The sequence below is a fragment of the Periplaneta americana genome, chromosome 17 (assembly GCF_040183065.1).
Source record: "Periplaneta americana isolate PAMFEO1 chromosome 17, P.americana_PAMFEO1_priV1, whole genome shotgun sequence".
Classification (NCBI taxonomy): domain Eukaryota; kingdom Metazoa; phylum Arthropoda; class Insecta; order Blattodea; family Blattidae; genus Periplaneta; species Periplaneta americana.
In genome coordinates this window covers 37,614,039-37,635,354 of record NC_091133.1, presented here as the reverse complement: position 1 = coordinate 37,635,354, position 21,316 = coordinate 37,614,039, and the positions used below count along the sequence as shown (strand labels likewise).

The window sequence follows — 21,316 nt, the reverse complement described above, 5'->3', positions numbered from 1 at the left end:
ATCATCTGTTTATGCCACTGCTGCTAACTATTGATTGTCTTAAGTGTGACACAATCGATATATAAATTATTCCCGGCCCATATATCGTTACATATTCTATAGATTATTTCAGCTATCGAGCTGGTGCACCTTTAATACGTGTGTGTGTCCCCCCCCCCCCTTCCATTAAGGATGTGCCTAGTTTTGTTTTATAAGAATCGGAAAAAAAAAGTGCATCTACTATGCGAGTAAATACGGTATTTATAACCATGAGAACAAACAAGTAATAAAATACAAAATAACTATTGTATTTTGTAAAACTAAATTGTTTTATGTAATTAGAAATTTAAAAATGTAACGAATCATATGCCCTGAAGTTGCTGAACAACAAATACAGGAAAACATTTTTCAAATAAACATGATATTTTATTGATGAGCTATTGGACGGAATTAGTGGTTTTTTTTTTACTGACGGTCATTGCCCATAGTGCACAATAGGAGATTGGTGTACACTATGCTACACCCACAATGAGATGAGATGGAGATTTGTTGCGATGCCAGGGAGACTGGAGCTTCCAGAGAAAACTCCTGTATTACCGACCACGGACTTGCTCAACACAAGTTATAAATCGGGAGTACACCAAGGTGGAACATGGGTCCACAGGATTGTAACTGCAGAGCTTTAGCCATTAGACCACCATGGTGGTAAATTCGTTAATGTACACATATGCGAATAAAAATTGTGAATTTTAATTTGCTGTGTAGGAACCACAAAAATGAATATCAAAATATCCATTGACTATGCTTATTTTCAGAATTTGAAGTAACTAACCCAGAAATAGTATCTTATTACCTACAACCAAGGCTCTGTTACTTCGTAGTAGCTCATGATTCATCATAAAGTTATCACAAATTTAAGTACAAGTGTTACAGTAATAGCTGTAAAAATCTAACAGTACAGCAATCGAGATATTTTTGCTACACTGTCCCTGTTAATTTTGACACTAACAGACATTTTTACGAGAAATTCCACTTAAGTGTTATCTTCTCCTTCAATGCACATACAACACTGTTCTACCTCATAGTTTGCACTTTTCCTTGTCCATAGAACTACTTCGGTTCATAAACTGGAAACCAGTATAGTGTGAACTTACCACTATACGTAATTAATTGTTACTTTATGACATACATTCTTGCAGTAATAGTATCTGTTAGTCGTCCAATAAAATGTGTGTGCCAATAAATTTTGTGATTTATTGCCTGCATGTTCATCAACAATAGCCATTTTAGCATCTGTCCACTTTTTAATTGAAGTAATCTTTACAGTTAAGGTCACGTTATCCTTAATAGCGTATTTTTCACTGTACAGATTTAATTAGTAACTACAAACAGTTGCTCTTTTTCATAGTTCACTGCATCTCATGACCTACAGAATTGGGTGTATTATTTATATGCTCTACTGCTTCTTCCAGGGAGAAAAGAGACAAATATTGCAAGTTCTTTTCTCCAAACCTTAATTTTTTTAAAAAGTGACACAGATAAGAATTTCGAATAGGGACCAAAATCTAAATAGATTTAGATTCATTAATTTTATTATTATTCATATAGTAGTGCGAGTTTTTTTTTTGGGTGGGGGGGGGGGATGGGTCCTGTGTTACAGATGCTGAAACATCCAACTTTTCATGGTTATGTATCAGTTCCATCTTCAGGAAAGAGGACACTGTTGGTTTCATTACTGAGGGCTATTCTCCAGCTCTAGATTCAACAGATAACTTCCTCTTCCCTTTCATTCCCTGGTGATGTAACATCATTGACATGGTGCAAAAACCCAACATTCTTGCACATCATTGAACACTACGAAAATCGTAATCCATGCTGTTTTTCATATCAATAGAATAAAATATCAAAACTTGTGAATATACTTTCATGCTTAGTTGGAAAAAGATACTTTCATCTACCCTTGAGTAGTGTTTTCAGTATTCCATCTGTTAATATAGTCGATCTAATGTGTACGATCATATATTTAATTTAAATCTTGTAGTTGACCATCCCTATTCTTAAGAAATTATTAGATCTACATCTTTTCCAGACTTACATGATCAGATTTGCTCTCATACGGCACTAAATTCAAATTGCTCTCAGTATATGAAAGTTCCTTTACTTTAGTTTCTTTTTATAATGTACTTTAATTTTCGTAGCAGTAAGATGTTGATAATATAAGCCATACTTGTTTCGATAAGTATCTGTTCTTATTGTTGAAATCTCGTTACAGGTCAATACCAGATGGATTTAATGTTACAAATACGGAGTTCAAAGGTGTGTGTGTATATATATGGAACAATGCTGGAAGGATTTGCAAATATGATGACACAGGATTACCAATCAGATTGTAATTTTAATCCTGTCTATAGAGATACTACTAGATCACCAGATTAATGTATATGATGAAGATGGAGGCATAAATGTTTAAATCTCAACTGTGTAAGAGTCTTGCAGAAAAATATTTTCTTATAGATCCGTGCAGCAGAACAATATTGTCTATTACAGATCTTAGGTGAATTATACCTGATCAAAGAAGCAGTGAACAGTATGACAGATGAAGCAATCATTATTTAACACTAAACAACTGGTGGCGTATTTAGTCATCTTTAGTCGCATTTGCGCATGTATGGCTAAAAAGTGCGAGACTTTATTATATATGTGATTTATCATGAGTCTTGTGTAAAAATTGTGATGTTCTTGATACTTTAAAAACTGAATTATGAACTGAATTTAGATTATAAGTATATTCATACTTACTTGATATTCAAGTGTAAATAGTACAAAATATAATAAACATTTTACATATTTTAAAATGTGTTATTTCTTAAATTTACTTTAGAACTATCCTAAATTTTATTTCACAAATGAGCAGTAATTTCGTAAATGTTATACTGGAGTAATTCTTTTTCCCACAAATGTTAAGTGTTGTGTTTTGAATTCTTTTATGATATCAAATTTTGCCTTTTACTTTGGACGTAGCCTACCTCTCTTGTAACAAGACCTTACTTCTCTAACATTTTAGAAGTACTTGCTGGTTTCATTCTCGGGATCACAACCCCAACAATTGGACCCTGAGGATGGAACCTGTAAATAATTCCGAAAAGTATGAGAAATTAAATCTCAGTACACCATTTTCCAGGATTGAAGCACACATTGTTCTATACATTGTTTATACTATTGTAGATAATCCTTGAAGACTCTCGTGCTATTAGCATTTCTACATTTATAATCTGCAGTAATCTCAAATGTGAGAAAGGTTCGAAGAAAGTCAATTAAAGTCTAGTAATAAGCCTGTAATGAACAAAACACTCGAATATTATACTTAAAAAAATATTACTGCTAAGAATCGAGGTATTTTCAGATTAAAGGTTGCATAACTTTATAAGTACAATATTAATGTTTCTTGAACAGGCGATAAATTCCATGTTAAGAATTCAGAAATTTATTGATTATCTGAATCACCCCACCCAGGAGCAATTCCTTCATGTAGGATGTGAGAATAATCTTGATTTACAAGTAAACATTTTAAAGTAGTACCGGTAATACATTATTAAGTAGAGAAATGGAATAAGTATGAAGAAAATATCTGCAGCTTGGTTGTATATCTGCAAAATTAGCAGAATTTTTTTTTGTTTCAAAGTGATACTGAAGGACATCAGTAACTCTTCCTCTTCCTTGCATTATTACAGGCTATGGGCAAGAGGAATGTGGCGAATCCTATGGTGCTGTTCAGCATTAAGTTGCTGCATCATATGCGGTGATCGCAGTCAGTCAACTGTGGCCAGTGAAACCAACTGTCAGAGCACTACTCAATATTAGAACTATTAGTAGCTCATATTTTATATGCACTAACAATTTATACAAGTACCACCATAATCCTTCATGATTCTAGACCAGGTGGTCTGTTTCAACACAAAAAAAAAAATGAAATCATCAATTAGACATTTTAACAGTCTTCCTAGTCTTCTCTATCCTCCAGGCTGGTAACACGAAGGAATTTTGTTTTCTTCCATTCTTAGTATACATTTGATCCATTTTACTTATGTATATTTTTTCTGAAATATAATTTCTAACTCCTACAGTGGCAGCTCCTGACTGGAATTTTTGGCAGTTGCGGATGTCAAAACTTATTGCTTTTTAAGGTAATCTAATTACTAAAAGTCCACCTCTGCTTCGGCATGTGGGCGTGAGGCCAGCAGCCGGCTGATCGGTCTAGGCCCTTCACGGGCTGTAGCGCCACGGATTATTATTAATTACTAAAAGTATGCATTTTATTGGTTAAATTATCTTTGCAGTACATCTTTACTCCACAAAAAAAATGGTGCTCAAACTTACAATATAGGTAATATAATATGACCAAAATTTTTGAAGCTCAAAATGGGACATTTACTCTAGTATGTAGTACAGCTTTGAAGAAAACTCTTACTCATATAACAACATTTAGTACCACAAATAGAAATGTAATTTTAATTTTCAAATAATATAAACACAATATAGACATTAATTGTATAAAACTTTAAGATGTATCATAACAAAATTGCATTACTCATAACACAAAATTATAGTCCACTCATAGCACTCCTGACGAATGAATTGCCATAAGAAGTTTCTTATTCTCCTTCAAAAAATTGAAGAAATCAAGGAAACTGTATTTGAAATTAACTTCGATAATTTACGATGCCTTCAGTTATGTGTTCTATGTTCATATTCTGTTCATTATGACAAAAATGCTTTCTGTAGGAGTATTGGCTGCAGGTAGGAATAAGCCATATTCTGCAATTTTAGCAATGTTTCTGAAGGATAAATGCTAAAACGTTTCTACCCATCTTGTATGGACTTTTTCTCCTCTAATTTTACTGAGCTTACATTCTCAGTAAAGTCAATATATGACTACCTCTTCCCAAGTTGGTATTGTACAGTATAACATCTTGCTATCTACAGTGCTCAAAGAAAATGTTTCATACTATTTTATTGCAAACTTATGAAGAAATATGCAAATTTATATTTGTGTTCAAAAACATTCCAATTTCTTCATAAGTTTGCAATAAAATAATATGCAACAATTTTGTTGAGCGCTACACAATATATTACTGGCACAGAGAAATAAAACTAACACTTTTGGTTTCATGTAATGTAAAAGTTAAGCAAAGTCTTCAGAAACTGGGCATTTGGGGATCCCACACAGAACACGTAGCTCCAAATTGGAACAGTCCTGGATTTTGGTAGCCTTATGGTCCAGTGGAAGTACAGCCTGGAATAGGATTAGCATTGACTCAATTGTGGACCATTTCAAAAAGTGTTGTATTTCATGGATGACAATGAGAATGCCACTTTGCAGGAATATTATTAGTCTAAAGAAGAATCCAGTTCAGAAGATGAGGCGATAGGACAAAAAAAAAAAGAGAACAAAATGAAAATGAAGACTGGAAGTAATAAACTAGGACAGGATGTTACTAAAGGCGAATTGAAAACAGGAAAAGTCCACACCTGTGGAGTAACGGTTAATGCGTCTGGCCACGAAACCAGGTGGCCGGGTTCGAATCCCGGTTGGGGCAAATTACCTGGTTGAGGTTTTTTCCAGGGTTTTCCTTCAACCCAATATGAGCAAATGCTGGTAACTTTCGGTGCTGGACCCCGGACTCATTTCTCTGGCATTATCACCTTTATCTCATTCAGATGCTAAATAACCTGAGATGTTGATAAAGCATCGTAAAATAACCTACTTAAAAAAATATTTAAAATAACGGGAAAAACTTTAAGTTCGGAAGTTTTTTCGTTCTATAACATTTTCGAAGTATAAATTTTATTACAACTTTTGTGGTGAAAGCAATATAACTTATGTATAGCCTAGTATATAAAATAGAAAGAGCACAAATAGCCATAGTAGCTGATGCGCCTTTTTAAAACCCCACTAACTATAAAATAGGAATTATAGGTAAACTTCTCCAAAGTGGTAAATAATTATGGCCACTGCAATAAGCCTGCCATAAATGAATCACGAAAATATGGGACTATTATCCAAGTTATTTTTTTCTTTTTAAGGAAATTGAATCTCTAATTGCTGAAAAATTAAGTAAGATTGAAACAAGGAAGTTAACAAAAGAAAGAACACCAAGAACTGATGTTTATTCATGTCAATTTATTTACGTCACCTGACAGTATTTTGCAATTATTTTTGTCTAACAGTAGGCTACCCTTCATGCATAGTTCATCTGTTTGCTGATTTAAAAATCAAACATATGCAAATAATTATATACAAATTAAAACAATCATTTCAACATTAATTTATGAAGTACGAGGGTTAATTCCTATGCTGTAGTCCTGACCTATTTGTAGTTGAACTAAAATTTCTATATTGTGGCACACAAATGACTGAAATGTGTTATGGCTACATTAAGGTTACCATACATCCTCATTTCCCGGAGACAATCCCTGAATTTTACTTTTTGTCCCTTGACAAAATTCGTTCCCGGATTTTCAGTGTTAATTATTAATATTGTTTAATGACCATTGCACATTTCTACAGATAAATTTTTCTAATGCAACTTTTCCGCTTTTCTATAATGTCATAATCAAAACTGAATGTGAGGACATAATAATAGTAATTTATCTTCCATTACACAGTACAGTGTGTCAACATTAAAATTGAAATATAAATATTTAAATAACAATCATTAATAAGTGCAAGGTTAATGAAAAATTGAAATCCATAAATTAAGCAACTTTTGAAATCTTTAGCAGATTCTTATTCCACAACAGAATTATCAGTGTCGCTTGTGAATTTTATGAAAATGCTGTTGAATATCTCAATGCCTGGGTTATTCATACACAAGCTAAGATATCTATGGAATATATATTGCTGAGATCTCCAGAAAGAGGAAAATTTAAACAGGCAATTCATTACTTTTCTTCAAATGTAGATGGACTTGACCTAGGTGAAGTTAGTTTATTTTGCGAATTTTCTTGCTTGAAGAAATAGGTGACTTCAGAAAAAATAGCAAAGTGGAGTGAAGAAATTGTATAAAAACACGTGAACGGAAAGCTAACAGAAATGTTAAAAGTAGTTTTTTCTATGTCGGTATCAGTCACCTGAAATTGTGAAAAAATCTGGTAACCTTAGGCTACATGCCAAGTTGCAAGTCTGTACATCCTCGTAGCAGGTGTTCAATTGGCTGGAGGTGCTGCATCAGTAGAGAAATGATTCTGTTCAGCAAAGAGCTGTGATTAAATACCTGCAAAAGAAGGGAATGTCTCCATCTCAAATTCACCAAGATATGATAGGTATTGTGGGAGAATCTACTGCATCCTATGGTGTAGCAAAAAGGTGGTGATATTTAAATGTGGGAGAACATCATATGAAGGTGGCGGTCCTTCGAGAACTGTCACAGCACCAATAAAGTGCATGATTTAGCGCTGCAAGATCGACGAGTCACCATCAGGGATATAGTAGAGGAAACAGGCTTCTCATACCATAGTATGCACAATATTTTGGTAAACGAATTGGGCATGAAAAAAACTGCAAAGCAGGTGCCTCAACATTGACACAAAAAGACAAAAAATCAGTGCTCTGCAAGCAGCATTTAACTAATTTTAGAGCAAAAGAACAAAGTCTTGAACAATATCTGATTATGGATGACACATAGATTCACCACCCGAAACCAAAATTCAAAGTATGGAGTGGAAACATAAGGGTTCACCGACCCCTAAAAAATTCAAGGTGCAGCCATCAGAAAGCAAAGTTTTGTCCTCTGGTTTTGTTGGGGGGGGGGGGGTTGCCCAAGGTGTTATTTTGACAGGCTATTTGCAGAAAGGCGCCACAATAACAGCCCTTTATTGAGCAAATTTAATTGAAAAAATGCGGGATGCTATCAAGGAGAAATGTAGCAAGTTGAGGCGAAAGGCTCTTTTCCACATGACAATGCTCCAAGTCACAAGTTCTTAGTTGCAATGGCTGCAGTTTCAATAGTAGGATTTGAATTTCTGGACATCCAGTGACTTCAGGCTATTCCCAAAACTCAAAGAACACCTGAGTGAAAAGAAATTTTCATCCAATAATGAAGTCATGCAGTCCATAAATCAGTGGTTGGACAACTCTTCTTCCAGGAAACTGTGGAAATGTTAGAGCATCGCTGGGAGAAATGCAACAGTCTACTAGAGGACTATGTGGAAAAATAAAGTAATATTCCCCCCCTCCCCCTCCCCCCTCCACAGCTATCAGTGGGTTTTAAAGTTTTTTTAAAGTTATGTTTTATTTAACGATACTCGCAACTGCAGAGGTTATATCAGCGTCGCCGGATGTGCCGGAATTTTGTCCCACAGGAGTTCTTTTACATGCCAGTAAATCTACTGACATGAGCCTGTTGCATTTAAGCACACTTAAATGCCATCGACTTGGCCTGGGATCGAACCCGCAACCTTGGGCATAGAAGGCCAGCGCTATACCAACTTGCCAACCAGGTCGACCCTATCAGTGAGTCAGGGCAGCTCATAACGGCCTATGAAGTCGCTTGTGGATATAGGTCATATGCATTATGTTTATATCACAGTCTAGTATATAGTCACGAAGCTCATTACGTAGTAAATATGCAAATATTAGAAAGTTGCTCACCACTAGGATCGCTAATATCGCCCCATTACAGACAATGCGAAATACTACCGGCACAGTCTATTGTTTCTAGCACCCTCAAAACACAAGCTTCGTGACTGTATATAGTAGACTGTGTTTATAGTATGTGATTGAAATAGGCTAAACTGCAGTATTTGTCCCCCTATGCTTTAACATCTGAAGGAGTGCCATCATACTTCTTGCGCTTTTTGGGCTACCAACCTTAACTCATCTGCCTCCACTGTAACGAAAATTGTTACTTATGCCAGTCTTCCTCTCGATAAAAACCCAATGCAGGTCGGGCAGAGAGTACAAGACGTACAAAGATTGTATTTGTAGTAGGAACGGTTCATCTATAGCATAGGAACCAAATTAGTAAATTATTTAGCTACTTCTCTGCTGTTTCATAGCGGGTTTTTTGACGAAGCGCATTGGCTACACTGCATGCAGAGAAGACATGACACTAGTACCAACCTAGTTTTCAAAGAAATCTACACTTTTTTTTTTAATTCAATGGAAAGATAGTTTTTCACTTTGCTGCACTTAACGATATCCCTGATCACATCAGGGACGATATCCAATTTTAAGTACACTCGTGAAGTTTTATGAAAATAAAAAAGTTTCTGGCAGTTTGTGTATAATATAGAATTTGATATTTTGAAGATGCACAGCTGAAGTTACTAACCTAGAAGTTCATTACCGGTATGCAGTTAAAATTTTGATCGGAGGTATGTTTCAAGGTATACTGATTTCAAAATAAATGTGTAATGGAATTCCAACGTAATAATAATAATAATAATAATAATAAGTGAAAAGTTGTTTAATTACAAATTATAGGGCCAGTAGGAGAGCAGGAAGTTAAGATTCCCACGTTTTGGATAATTGGCATTAATGACAATATAGATGTAAGTCCTATTGTTGCTGCTTGTCTGGCCACCTCATAACCCTGGGAAAGATCCAGGGGAAAATCGCAATAAGCAGAATGTAAAAGCTCCGCCCACCATCCCTTCCACTTTTTCCTTACTAGCTCACCAGACATTCTACGTAATAGGTGAGTGTTGTGTCGAATGCACATTTGATGTGGATGGGGATAACTTCCCCTACTGACGTTCTCTTTATTGCGATTTATCCAAGAGAACTCCAGTGGGGGAAGTTATCCCCATCCACATGAAATGTGCATTCGACACAACACTCACCTATCATGTAGAATGTCTGGTGAGCTAGTAGGAGAAAAGTGGAAGGAGTGGTGGGCGGAGCTTCTACGTTCTACTTATTGCGATTTTCCCGTTCTCTTTATTGCAATTTATTCAGATCCAGTACTCTGTCTTATAGGGAGCCTAATGAGCTAAACCAGAGCCTTCTTTAGTTACAAGCCGAGGCATGGGTAGGTTTGGCAACGCAGAGTGGAGGCGGGAGATTTTAGAGTGATATTGTGTTTGCTCATTGCTTTCGTTATACGTAACGCGTATTTTTTCAATATTACTTCATGCACAAAGGTAAGCTCAAGATTCAGAGTAGTGATGTAAATTATTACGGGTTCGAAAATAGTGTTTTATTGCAATCAATTAGCTATACTTCAGAATACGGCGTAAGTAGGCTACTTACATACAAAGGCTGCCACTTAAAGTAATTACAAAAAACATGTTTTTATTGATAGTACGAAGGTAAATAAATAAATAAATAAAAAAGATATTCCTTGCACCGAAAATAATAAAATCAATAATGCAATAAAGACGTAAGTTCCTACGCAGTATTCTTAAGTTCCATGCAGTTAACAAATTTGTGGCTAGCAAATTGACAATGTTTTGCGACTTAATGGTGTTTCATCTGTGAAAGGTTTAGGATATATTTTAATATTATCTTTTGCGATTATCTGTCGTATTTTTCTACAAATATTTCAGATGCCTAGAAAGTGCTGTGTGCCTATGTGTCGTAGCAACTACACTTATAATTTAAAAAAATAAAATAAAAACATACTTGTTTTTTTATTGATGGTACAAGGGAAAATAAATAAATACTTAAAGAAATGTTACTTGTACCAAAAATAAATAAAATAATGTCGTACTTTCGCAATACCCTATTCCAATCAATTAACCATTATGTGGCTAGTAAACTGACAATGTTTTGCCGCTTAATGTTGTTTCACCTCTGACATGAAAGGTGTAGGATATCATATGCATTTTAATTTCATGTGATTATGTCGTGCTTTTCTATAAATATTTCAGATGTCCAGGAAGCCAGTTTTACTTTGAACCTGGCCAGTCACCATAACAATACTGTTATCCTAAATTATTTGTTATAAACTTTTTAAAATATAATTTTAAATAAATATAACTACAGAAAACAAGCTAAGAATGTGAATTATGCAAATAGGCCTAAAATAAAATGTAAACAGAAGAAACTATTGACATTCCTATTATAATAAAAGTATGAGGATGTAAATACAGTTAAGCAAAGTAAAACAATCTATGAAAAAATGAAAACACATCCCTTCAACATAATACGTAACAAAACGCAACATTATCTATTAAGCACATGTATGTATCAATTAGCGTAAACTCAGTGGACTTTAAATCCTGTAAATACCAAGTGGTATCCTACGCCCACTGAACGAATATTTCACTTTTATCACTGCCAATGTTGCGCTATAATCGTATATGCAAGGTAGGCTATAACAAAAACCTAAACTAACCAAACCTAACCTGTCGAAGAAGCAACACGTTATACTAAATATGTGTAAAATTGGCCTATGTCTCTATAGTGGGCGGGACATAAGTAACATTGACCAAACCAACAAAGTGATTATATGCATGTACAAATTATAGATAGTTCTGACGTATAGCAGGCATTCCGAATCTTCAACAAAACTGCAACATTTATGGGATCACAAAACAGCTGTTTACAATGACTTTGAAAACCAACGGCGTAACTTTATTGATATAGCAGGCGAGACCCAACAATTTGACTAGAATTCTGATACACACAAATCACAAATAAGAACATAAAAATGTGGTTATACAATATTTAATAGAATAGTCAATTACTTTGTCATCCATAACCGTAAACATTCCCAAAGACTGCAATCATTTTATTTTCTTTTATTGTCTTGTTTTTTTTTATCACTAACACGCATTTAGTGGATTTATAATACATCAACAATTAACGTTTGGTACGACCGCAAACATAATTCCATCGACACACACGTGTACTGTACGGTCAGCCTCCGGGTGACAGATAATTACAGTGTTGCCGACGTATGGCCGCGGCTTGTAACTAAAGAAGGCTCTGGCTAAACTCGACATCAGTATACGATGTTCGGCTAAACTAGTGCAGAGGTAGTTCTCTTTCTATACTCTGTTTTACAGCTCTTTTCTCTGTCCTATCAATATAACTGAAGTGACATTACGAAAGTTTCGCACTAGTGTACACTCGAATTTTTTTTATTATGTGTTGTGTAGCCTACTTTAGAAGACGTGAAGGCCCTCTATCCTGGTGGTCTACATGAATATGAAAATGACACCGATTGAGTGCAGGATTTTTAAGCACTGGGCAAAGGCTGGTGGTCTTTTGTTTAGTGATATACTGATCTATGTTATGCTAGATGCTAGTTTTATGACCGATGTACAAACGAAGTTACATTACGAAAACTGTGTTTTTATTATTACTTGTTCTGTTTCACTATTTTTAAGTGCTTATTTCATTAATAGGCCTATAAGGGCGAGAAGGACGTGTCGCCCAAATACTTGCAGCTTTTGGAATGCCTTGCATAGGCTATACGAAACTATAACAGGTTAGGTTAGGGTCAATTCCACGATAGGTTGGACATTGAAGTTAAAAATTAAATTTCGTGTTCAGTATATGTTCTTTATATCATTTTCTTCAGGAAAGTTCATATTTTCAGAAATTAACAGAAATTATTTAATTCATCTTTGTTTTACATACATCCGAAGTGAATATTTTTAGTGTGTACTTTTGATCTGTCAAATTTACTTTGGCAGTTTGTTGCCAAACCATAACTTAAAATTAATAAACAAGGCTGTTCTCTGTTGTAATTCTATTAACAGAAAGAGAAGATTTTAAAATCAGCGTCAATTTACTTTTATGAATGTCAGTGAGTTTAAAAATGTGCTATTTTTAAAATAAGTGTTTTTATGTAACACCCGTCACAGAATATGCTTAAAGTTACTCTCTTGCTCTCAGTTTTTGTCCTGAAGGCACCAATTTTTGAAAGCAAAGTCAAAATATGATGCCAAAAGTACAGTATTTTTTAAATTTTTTTAAAACTAAAAATAACAAGTGTTTTAATGTGACGGGTGTTACAAAATTAGAGCACGGAGAACACAGGAATTCTGTATTTTGATTTATTGCAGGTAGATCCCACAACACATTATTAAATAAGTTTCAAATGTTGGTAAATCTGAAGTTTAAGTTATCAACAGCCGTCAATACCGGTTTCCTCCAAAATGTTACTTGTCTGAAAGATTTCCCACCAAATTTACATTAAGCTGAATGTTTGGTCGAAAGTTCTGAGAGAGAGAGGGAGGGGGGGAGGGAGGGGGAGGGAATTAAGTAACACCCGTCACATAAGGTTAATTAAATTGTAAGTGTAGGGCTTAATATTTTAATTACATCCATTATATCACTCGATTCCTTGAACTTTCCTCTTACTGAAAATAGGTAACACAATTAATTCAAACTGTGAACTTCACAGAGTTATCAGTTAAACTGTATCATTAATTTATGCATGTCTTTTTCATGTTACACCCGTCACATTGTTTATTTCACTTATATCACCTGACAAATAATGTTTAGAAAAAAAAATAATTAGTTGTGTCTGACAAGCAAGAAGTGGAAATTCCTTGGAGTATAAAAGAACTAGTAAAAATATTTTATTAATTATTGTATTCCAATTAAATTTCGAAGAATCTCTTTCTGAAAGTAACACCCGTCACAGTGGAATTGACCTTAGGGCTTTGGTATACCTTGGATATACTAAGTTAAGTGGAATGTGCCTTTCGCATTCATTTTGAAGCGTTGTACCTCTTCATGCCACGTGTTAATTAATTGCTTTTAGATTATCTACACCGATATTTTCTTTCCAATTTTTATCTATTTTCTAATATGTTTTTAAGTCAACTGGCGTCCTTGGCTTTATATGAATTCTTCACATTGTAAATTATCTCCCCCTCTGAAAATTAGACCATTTTCCCACTTTTTTTTCGTGAAATAAAAAACATTAAGTGTCGCGTGCTGTAGAAACTCCACCTGTTTTACGGGTTTTCAGGTTAAATGTGCTTCACCAGGTTTCATGCAATATTTCAACATTATCCGTTAAGTTTATGAATATAATTTCATTATTTTAGAATCCTCGATCTTCAAACTTCTATTTATGGGGGAAGAAAAAAAAAAAAAGAAGCACCACTTTTTGACAATTTTTTCTCTCTGAAAATCGCGAGCTAAGTTTACATGCCCTTCATAATCCCCAATACAAGTTATGTATTCTTCACATTACATCGCATCATGTGTTTTATATCCCCACTTTTCCTTCTTTCACTACAAACCACAACATTTCCACTTCCATTACGATGCACCTTTCATTTCAAACGTAATTTACTAGATATTTTGAAACAATTTTCCTTTCTTCAAATATGTCTCTATAAGAGCCTTAACTTTTCAACTCCACCACCACAAAAACGATTTTCACTTCAAAAATCACCAGAATTACCTGTGTTAGTTCCTCTGCTGTACCTACCAAAAGCTTAGGTGCATGAAAGGCGTGCAATGCCACCTCTCCAATGGCCACCACTTTCACAGCAACTTTCCATCCTTATTGTCGGGGTGAAATTGGTATTGGCACTCAAATTTTTCTTTTGTTTACGGTATATATGACTAGACTAGAAACCAAAAACGTAAAATACATTTGTACTTAGCGTGGTAATGCAATAGTACAGAAAAGCAAACAAAATAAAACAGCAATAGCCTACCTGTAATCCATTTCCACGATGAATCATTTAAATACATAATATTGGTGCTTGAATTATTTTTGGCTTTGGCAGCAATTTTACAGTATCCATCCATTATTTCAATTAACGATATATAAGTAGGCCTGTGTTTAATTTTGCACTCAAAATGAATAAAATTCGCCTTTAATACAAATAAGCCTAAATATGGAAGACCACAAACCACTTTGGCGTTTTTGCCCTGGACCAGTAATACAACGCTAAAACGGTTCACCTACTGAAGGCGAATTTTATTCAACTGTATATCTCAGTGATGAATAAGATGATTATTTATATGTGCGTTTTATGGTTAAAAATCCCTATTGTTAAATATTCTGATAATTCTCCAGAATAACTATGTAGGCCTACAAAATAAAAGAGGCAAAATTCTTTTTTGTCTCCTTTAGTGTAGCTTTTCTGGAGAATTATCAACATTCTTTTATTCTGTTTTCTCGAAGTACTTCTGTGATGGATTTGAAAGATGGCCCATAGGGGATTTAAAAGTTCATTACGAACCTCAACATGTCAGAGTGTAAGGACATTGTATGGACTGTCATTGTTGATGAACCTTTTCCTCTCTTGCACAAATTAAATTCTGCCTACTCACATCCTTGCAGAGAAAGAAACCGTGCACGAAATTTTCTCCGATCTTTTTTATGACCATTGGTCACACACTTTCACCTAGGTAGGCTCTACACCTTGGTCTTTATAAGTATCCTTTGCTTGTCAGAGGTTTGTAAAGACTTCATCAGTCAGTAAAGGAGACTTGTACAATAATATTCCTATTCATATTTATTTATTGCTGTACAATGGCTAGCATTAATACACACATTTTAACACTGTCCATAAAAAGAAGAGATACTGGTAGTCTAAATCATTAACAAATCAAATGAAAATGTGCTGTACCTAGAAACAGGAAATAAAAACAATAGTGTGTGTCCACATGAATAGTACATAATATATAATGAAAAGCTAATGAAACAAGGAAAACTGAAAATGCATACAGAATTAGAACATTGTTCATTATATTGTCATCCTGCCATCTGTTAGTCCTGGAGAACTGTTACAGCTTGCTATTTTTTAAATGAAATAGCTGAGTGAGCATTTTCCATCCGTTGTACAGACCCAGAAATAAAATTTGGGCCACCTGAATTTTCCAAGTTCCAGTTATAACATACTGTGCATGCTCAGTAAGCACTAGTGGCCCAAATTTTGTTTCTGGATATGTACATATACAAAAAGGATTATATTATATTGAACTAAAAACGCAACACTAAAGTCGAGAGTGCTAAAATATATCATGAATGATGCATGAATTTGATATCAAGTTGAGGATAAATATTCATCTACGCTGTAGAATACGTAGGGTGTCAAATAATTTAGATTTAAATTGACTTTGTGTTTATGCAAATTTTAATATCATTGGGTATGACATTGTGGAGTTTTAATTTCAGTGTTTTTCGATATCTTTATCATGTAGTTTATGCTTGTGATTGATTAAAGCAAGATTGTAAGTTAACAGCACTGAAGAATAGACTGCATTGAGGAAATCTGATTTTAACCACTTTGACCTCACTTGAATCTGAATCTCTTTTAACATAGTAAATAGATGAATTAGCCATCAATCATCATTAATTCAAATTTTCAGAAAATATATTAATGGTAGCCTATTGTGTACGTATTAAACCAGCCTTTGTAAGGAAATATGTTAATATTCTAAAATGCACTTTAATAGCAGTTCATGAATCTGTATTCTATTATCTACTATTTATGATTGTCCCATGCCATGGCATCATGGTCCATCCTAGGACTTGCGTTATGGAATGCACGCTGGTTCGAGTCCTCATGGGAGAAGAAATTTTCTCATGAAATTTCGGCTAGTGTGTGGGACCGATGCCCACCCAGCATTGTGATGTACTTGGGGAGCTACGATAGGTAGCAAAAATCCAGTTTCGAAAACCAGCTATAATGGCTGGGAGGATCATCGTGCTAACCACATGATACCTCCGTTCTGGTTGAATGAATGTCCATCTCTTCTTCAGCATGTGAATGTGAGGTCAGCAGCCGATTGGTCGATCTTGGGCCTTCATGGGCTGTAGCACCATGGATTTACTTTTCTATTTATGATTTGTATTAAATTTTCCTTCTACAATGCCTAGAGTGCTGTATGACCCAAAATGTTAACCTATTCTGTCTTCATAACTATCAGGAATAAAAGTGCTAAAAGAAGATATAATAGCAATTTTTTTTACATATTAGCCTCTATTATGTTGAACAGAGTTTTAATTTCCACTAAAAATTATAACAAATAATAATATGATAAAATTATAGTCAGGACTTATAAATATGTAAATATTGGGTGAACTGATGGGGGGAAAAAAAAGTGTCTGAAAAACATTTAAACTGCTGTAATTATAAATATAATATAAGGGTGTGCACACACACACACTTAGGAAACAACTGAAACAACTAGAAAAGTCCTAGGAAACAACTGAAAGAACTAGAAAAGTTTGGAGAGAACATGTAAAAGTTTTTTTTTATCAGAATTACTAGTAATACTGATTTATTCTTTTTTACTGTCATCGTGTTTACATAGTAGTTGAAATATTATGAATTAACCTGAAAATATTTTATACAGAACCCATACTGTAAAATTGCCTTATTTAATCAACTCTTTGTGTCATGTTACTTTTTACATTTCACTTATTGTTTGACTATTTTTTGAGTCGTGAGACCCTTACAGTATGTAATAATACATTAATACTAAATGAGCCTTAAAAATTAATACAAAATTACAGAAATCATTATTTTCTTTTTTACTTAGTGTTCAGCTCAAATAATTCGTCAGGTCACTATTACATGCTTGAGATATTTTATAGTGCTAGCCAGAAAGATTGCACTTTCTTTTAGGCTTAATATAGAATTTATGGAATGATGGTGGCAGGGTAAACAGGAGTTCTCGGAAATAAATAAAGTTAAACTAACCTAATGTTAGCTAACTTATCTTCAGCATTAGATTGATATGACAATTAATGGCATTTAAATTAAATTTTCGTTTGTGTCTAAGATTATAAGAAATATCAGTCTAAGACGACAATGTATTATATTTTAAGAATACAAGGTATATATTTCAGATGCCATTATTACGTGATAATTAAAATCATCCACAGTAATGCTGAAACCACTTTTCACACGATTGATTGAAGTTGTGAAGTATTTTAAGAATAGAATAGTGTTTATTTCCATCTACATAGTTTCTGCCAAAATGGACCTGCTACATTTCATTTCTATACGTATGCCTTAACTCCAATAATTAAAATTTATGTGCTGTCTCCGCTAAGCTAATACATTCACATGCACTACTTAATGCAGGAATGTAGTACCGGTACTGTATTTTAATTATTTCTGTCTTTTTTTATGACATGAACAGCATATTAATAGCACATGTGTAAGCATCACATTCTATTGAATATTTATTCTTTTCTTTTTACCTTCTTTCTGAAATTGATACAACATAAATTAAACACTTCAATTACAATATCCTTTCCTGATATCTGATATTGCCTTCGATTTTCTGAAGGAAAGTATGCATTGGTCCTTTGGCAGTTGCTCTGGGTATCATTTCTCTTTGATGCATTTGAGGAAATAATCTCTTAATTTTTTGATAGTCTACTGCTAGTTTTCATTGCTTCCAGCCTGGCAATCAGCAGTACATTGAACGAGTATTATGCAATAACATTTACTGAAATAGTTTCATTTACACTCCATCAGTACAACTACTAGACAGTTTGTATTATTGTGCAATGCATACATTAACACTCAATTGTAATGTTCATGTTTTCGTGGTCACTATAATGTTTTAAAATTTCTGTACAGATTATTAACTGTCCTACAAAATGAGGTTGACATCAGTGCTATGCAGGCAGCATCTTGATCGAATGTTCAAGAAACACTGGAGAATCCAAAGAAACAGAGTTCCAAATGTTACTGAAGCTGAAAGTGAAATGCAAGCTAGAGGGATACCTGTATATGAAGCAAATGACATTGTTGAGGAGGAACGTAAATTTATACGGTAGGTATTGTTTCTGTTATGAAGCAAATATTGAACTTAAATTTATACTTCAATGTACCAGTATATATTTGTTTTAGTTGAATATTACAATATTACCGTATTTCATGTAGATTATAAAGAGTGTACTTTACATTTTTTTCTGTAAAAATTAGGATCATAGTGAGATAAAATAGGGCTATTTTGCAGTTGATTCTTAACATAATTAAAAGCTTTCTCACAATAATCAGACCATTGCCACTTTTCATTCTTTTTAAGGAGTTCATATCAAGGTTTTAGCTTAATTGACATTTGCTTAAATATTTCCTGTAATATTCAATGGTACCGAGAAAACTCTTTAGTTTCTTAACACAAGTTGGGGGCTTTATTTCAACAATTTCCTCAACTTTTTGAGGATTAGGTTTAATGCCTTCATAAGAAATTACATGACCTAAATACCTGACCTTAGCTTAAAAAAAAAAATTCATTTTTCCGCATTAACACTAAATCCACAATCTCTTAAATAAAAAATTTCTTCATACTTGATCCCTTTCTAAATAAGGATTAAGTTAATTGTGACCTTATAATCCCCACAGATACGTACTGATCCATTAGGTTTTATTACAGGTACTATGGTTGTAGTCCATTTACTGTATGAAATAGGTGAAATAATGTCATCTCTGACTAATCTGTCAAGTTCATTTTCAACTTTAGCTTTAATATTAATGGGCACCAGTCTAGATTTAAAGAATTTCGGTGTAACTCCTTCTTTCATTTTCAAGCTAATTTTATCATACTTAAATGTACCAAGCTTTTCACTAAAAACTTCAGGAAACTTCTGTAAAAGATTAGGAACAGACTCATTAAATTCTGCAGTAGCGAAGTTTAAACCAGCTAATTGAATACCAAATTTAGACATGAAGTCACATCCCAGTATAAGAGAACCTCATTTAGGCAAAACAAGAAACTTCATTTTATGTGTTTTCTCGTTAAACATTATATTGAATTTAACATATCCAAGTGGTGTTACTTTTTCATTTGTGTAATATTGAATGACAATGTTGCTAGGTTTAAGCTCAAGATCACTGAAATGAGTTTTAAAAGTGGAAATTGGCATTACACAAGTATCACTGCCACTATCTACTTCACCACTCAAAATTAAGTCATTAAGCTTTACCTTTACATAAAATGGTGGATTTTCCTGATTGGTCTGCATATTTAACAATACTGAATTACTCGTCTCTACATGATGCGACTTCTTAATTATACAGGGAAAGTCAAAATGATGGACCCGATTTCAGTAATTTATTGTGTGAAATCTAATGAACATATCGTGTTGTGAGATGTGTGCTTCGAAAGGTAAAATTTTAAAGTTTTCTTCAGACACATCATAAGTGTTCTATGTGGGCACCCTGCATACCTGCATAACATGACACACATCGAGCCGATAGTCAGTCTCCTGCCAAATCCTTTGTAGCAGGTCATGGTCAATGGCTGCTGTGATGCGGGTGTGCAGGTCATCCAGTTGTACGTGAACATGATCCTTTACGAAACCCCACATGAAGAAATCATATGGGGTCACATCAGGAGAACGAGGTGGCCATTGAAGCAGATGTACATCCCTCACACATGCACGACCTATCCATTGTTGTTGCAATGCCCCATTGAGATGATTCCGAACACTGCCGTGGTAATGCGGAGGGACACCATGCAGTTGAATGAAGTCTGCACTATCCTCTTCAAGCTGCAGAAGGAGCTATTGTTGGATCATATCAAGGAAAATTTATCCTATCACAGTGCATTCATTGAAAAAATAGAGTCCATAAATATTTTCATGGGAAATGGAACAGAAGACATTTAATTTGGGGAAATCACAGAGTTGTTTACGTGATAATCAAGCATGCAGAAGGATTTATGTTCTCCAGTCAATGCCATTTTCCTTCACTGCTCTACTGCTGACTCCTTGCGAGCGAAAGTGGAAAAAATTCGGGAAACTAAACTTTAAGAATTTACCTTTCAAAGCACACATCTCACAATGCAATACATTTCACACAATAAATTACTGAAATCGGGTCCAACATTTTGACTTGTCCTGTATGCTTATCCTTTTACTGTTCACAAGCCTAAGTTTATTATTTGAATGAGAATTTTCTCTATAAACTCATGCCAAATGTCCTATCTTAAGACACACGTTACACCTGTAATGTTTGTATTTACATATGTGTGTAAAATGATTATTATAGCCACATACCATGCACATTACACTTATTTTAAGTACAAATTCAAAAAGGTCGAATTTATCAGTGACAGGTTATCGTATTTAGTACTTAAGGGTAGATGGTGCGATATCGTAGTTATAAATGCTCACGCCCCTACAGAAGAGAAAGACGACCATATAAAGGATAGCTTCTATGAGGAATTGGAACACACTTTTGATCAGTTACCTAGATATCACATGAAAATTTTATTGGGGGATTTCAATGCTAAAGTAGGACGGGAGAATATTTTAAACCAACAATTGGAAAAGAGAGCCTACACATAAGTAGTAATGACAATGGAGTTAGGTTAGTCAACTTTGCCACATCAAAAAATTTAATTTTCAAGAGTACAACATTCCCCCATAAGGATATACATAAATATACG

General features: G+C 34.2%; 2 protein-coding genes across 11 annotated transcripts in view; both read left to right on the top strand.

The window, feature by feature from the left end:
- Positions 1-2,834, top strand: part of LOC138693436 (RNA-binding protein Pasilla-like) — a 36,301-nt gene extending 33,467 nt beyond the window's left edge. For all 10 annotated transcript variants that reach the window (XR_011330310.1, XR_011330315.1, XR_011330312.1 and 7 more), the window contains one exon: positions 2,252-2,834. The gene's annotated coding sequence lies outside the window, so the exon portion shown is untranslated. The remainder of the gene's footprint in view (positions 1-2,251) is intronic.
- Positions 2,835-9,151: 6,317 nt separating this feature from the next.
- The window catches only part of mRpL37 (mitochondrial ribosomal protein L37), a 51,142-nt gene continuing 38,977 nt past the window's right edge, over positions 9,152-21,316 (top strand). Inside the window, exons 1-2 of the mRNA XM_069816505.1 lie at positions 9,152-9,354; positions 18,502-18,697. Of these exons, the coding sequence (XP_069672606.1) occupies positions 18,522-18,697 (176 nt within the window). The 5' untranslated portion in view covers positions 9,152-9,354; positions 18,502-18,521. The remainder of the gene's footprint in view (positions 9,355-18,501; positions 18,698-21,316) is intronic.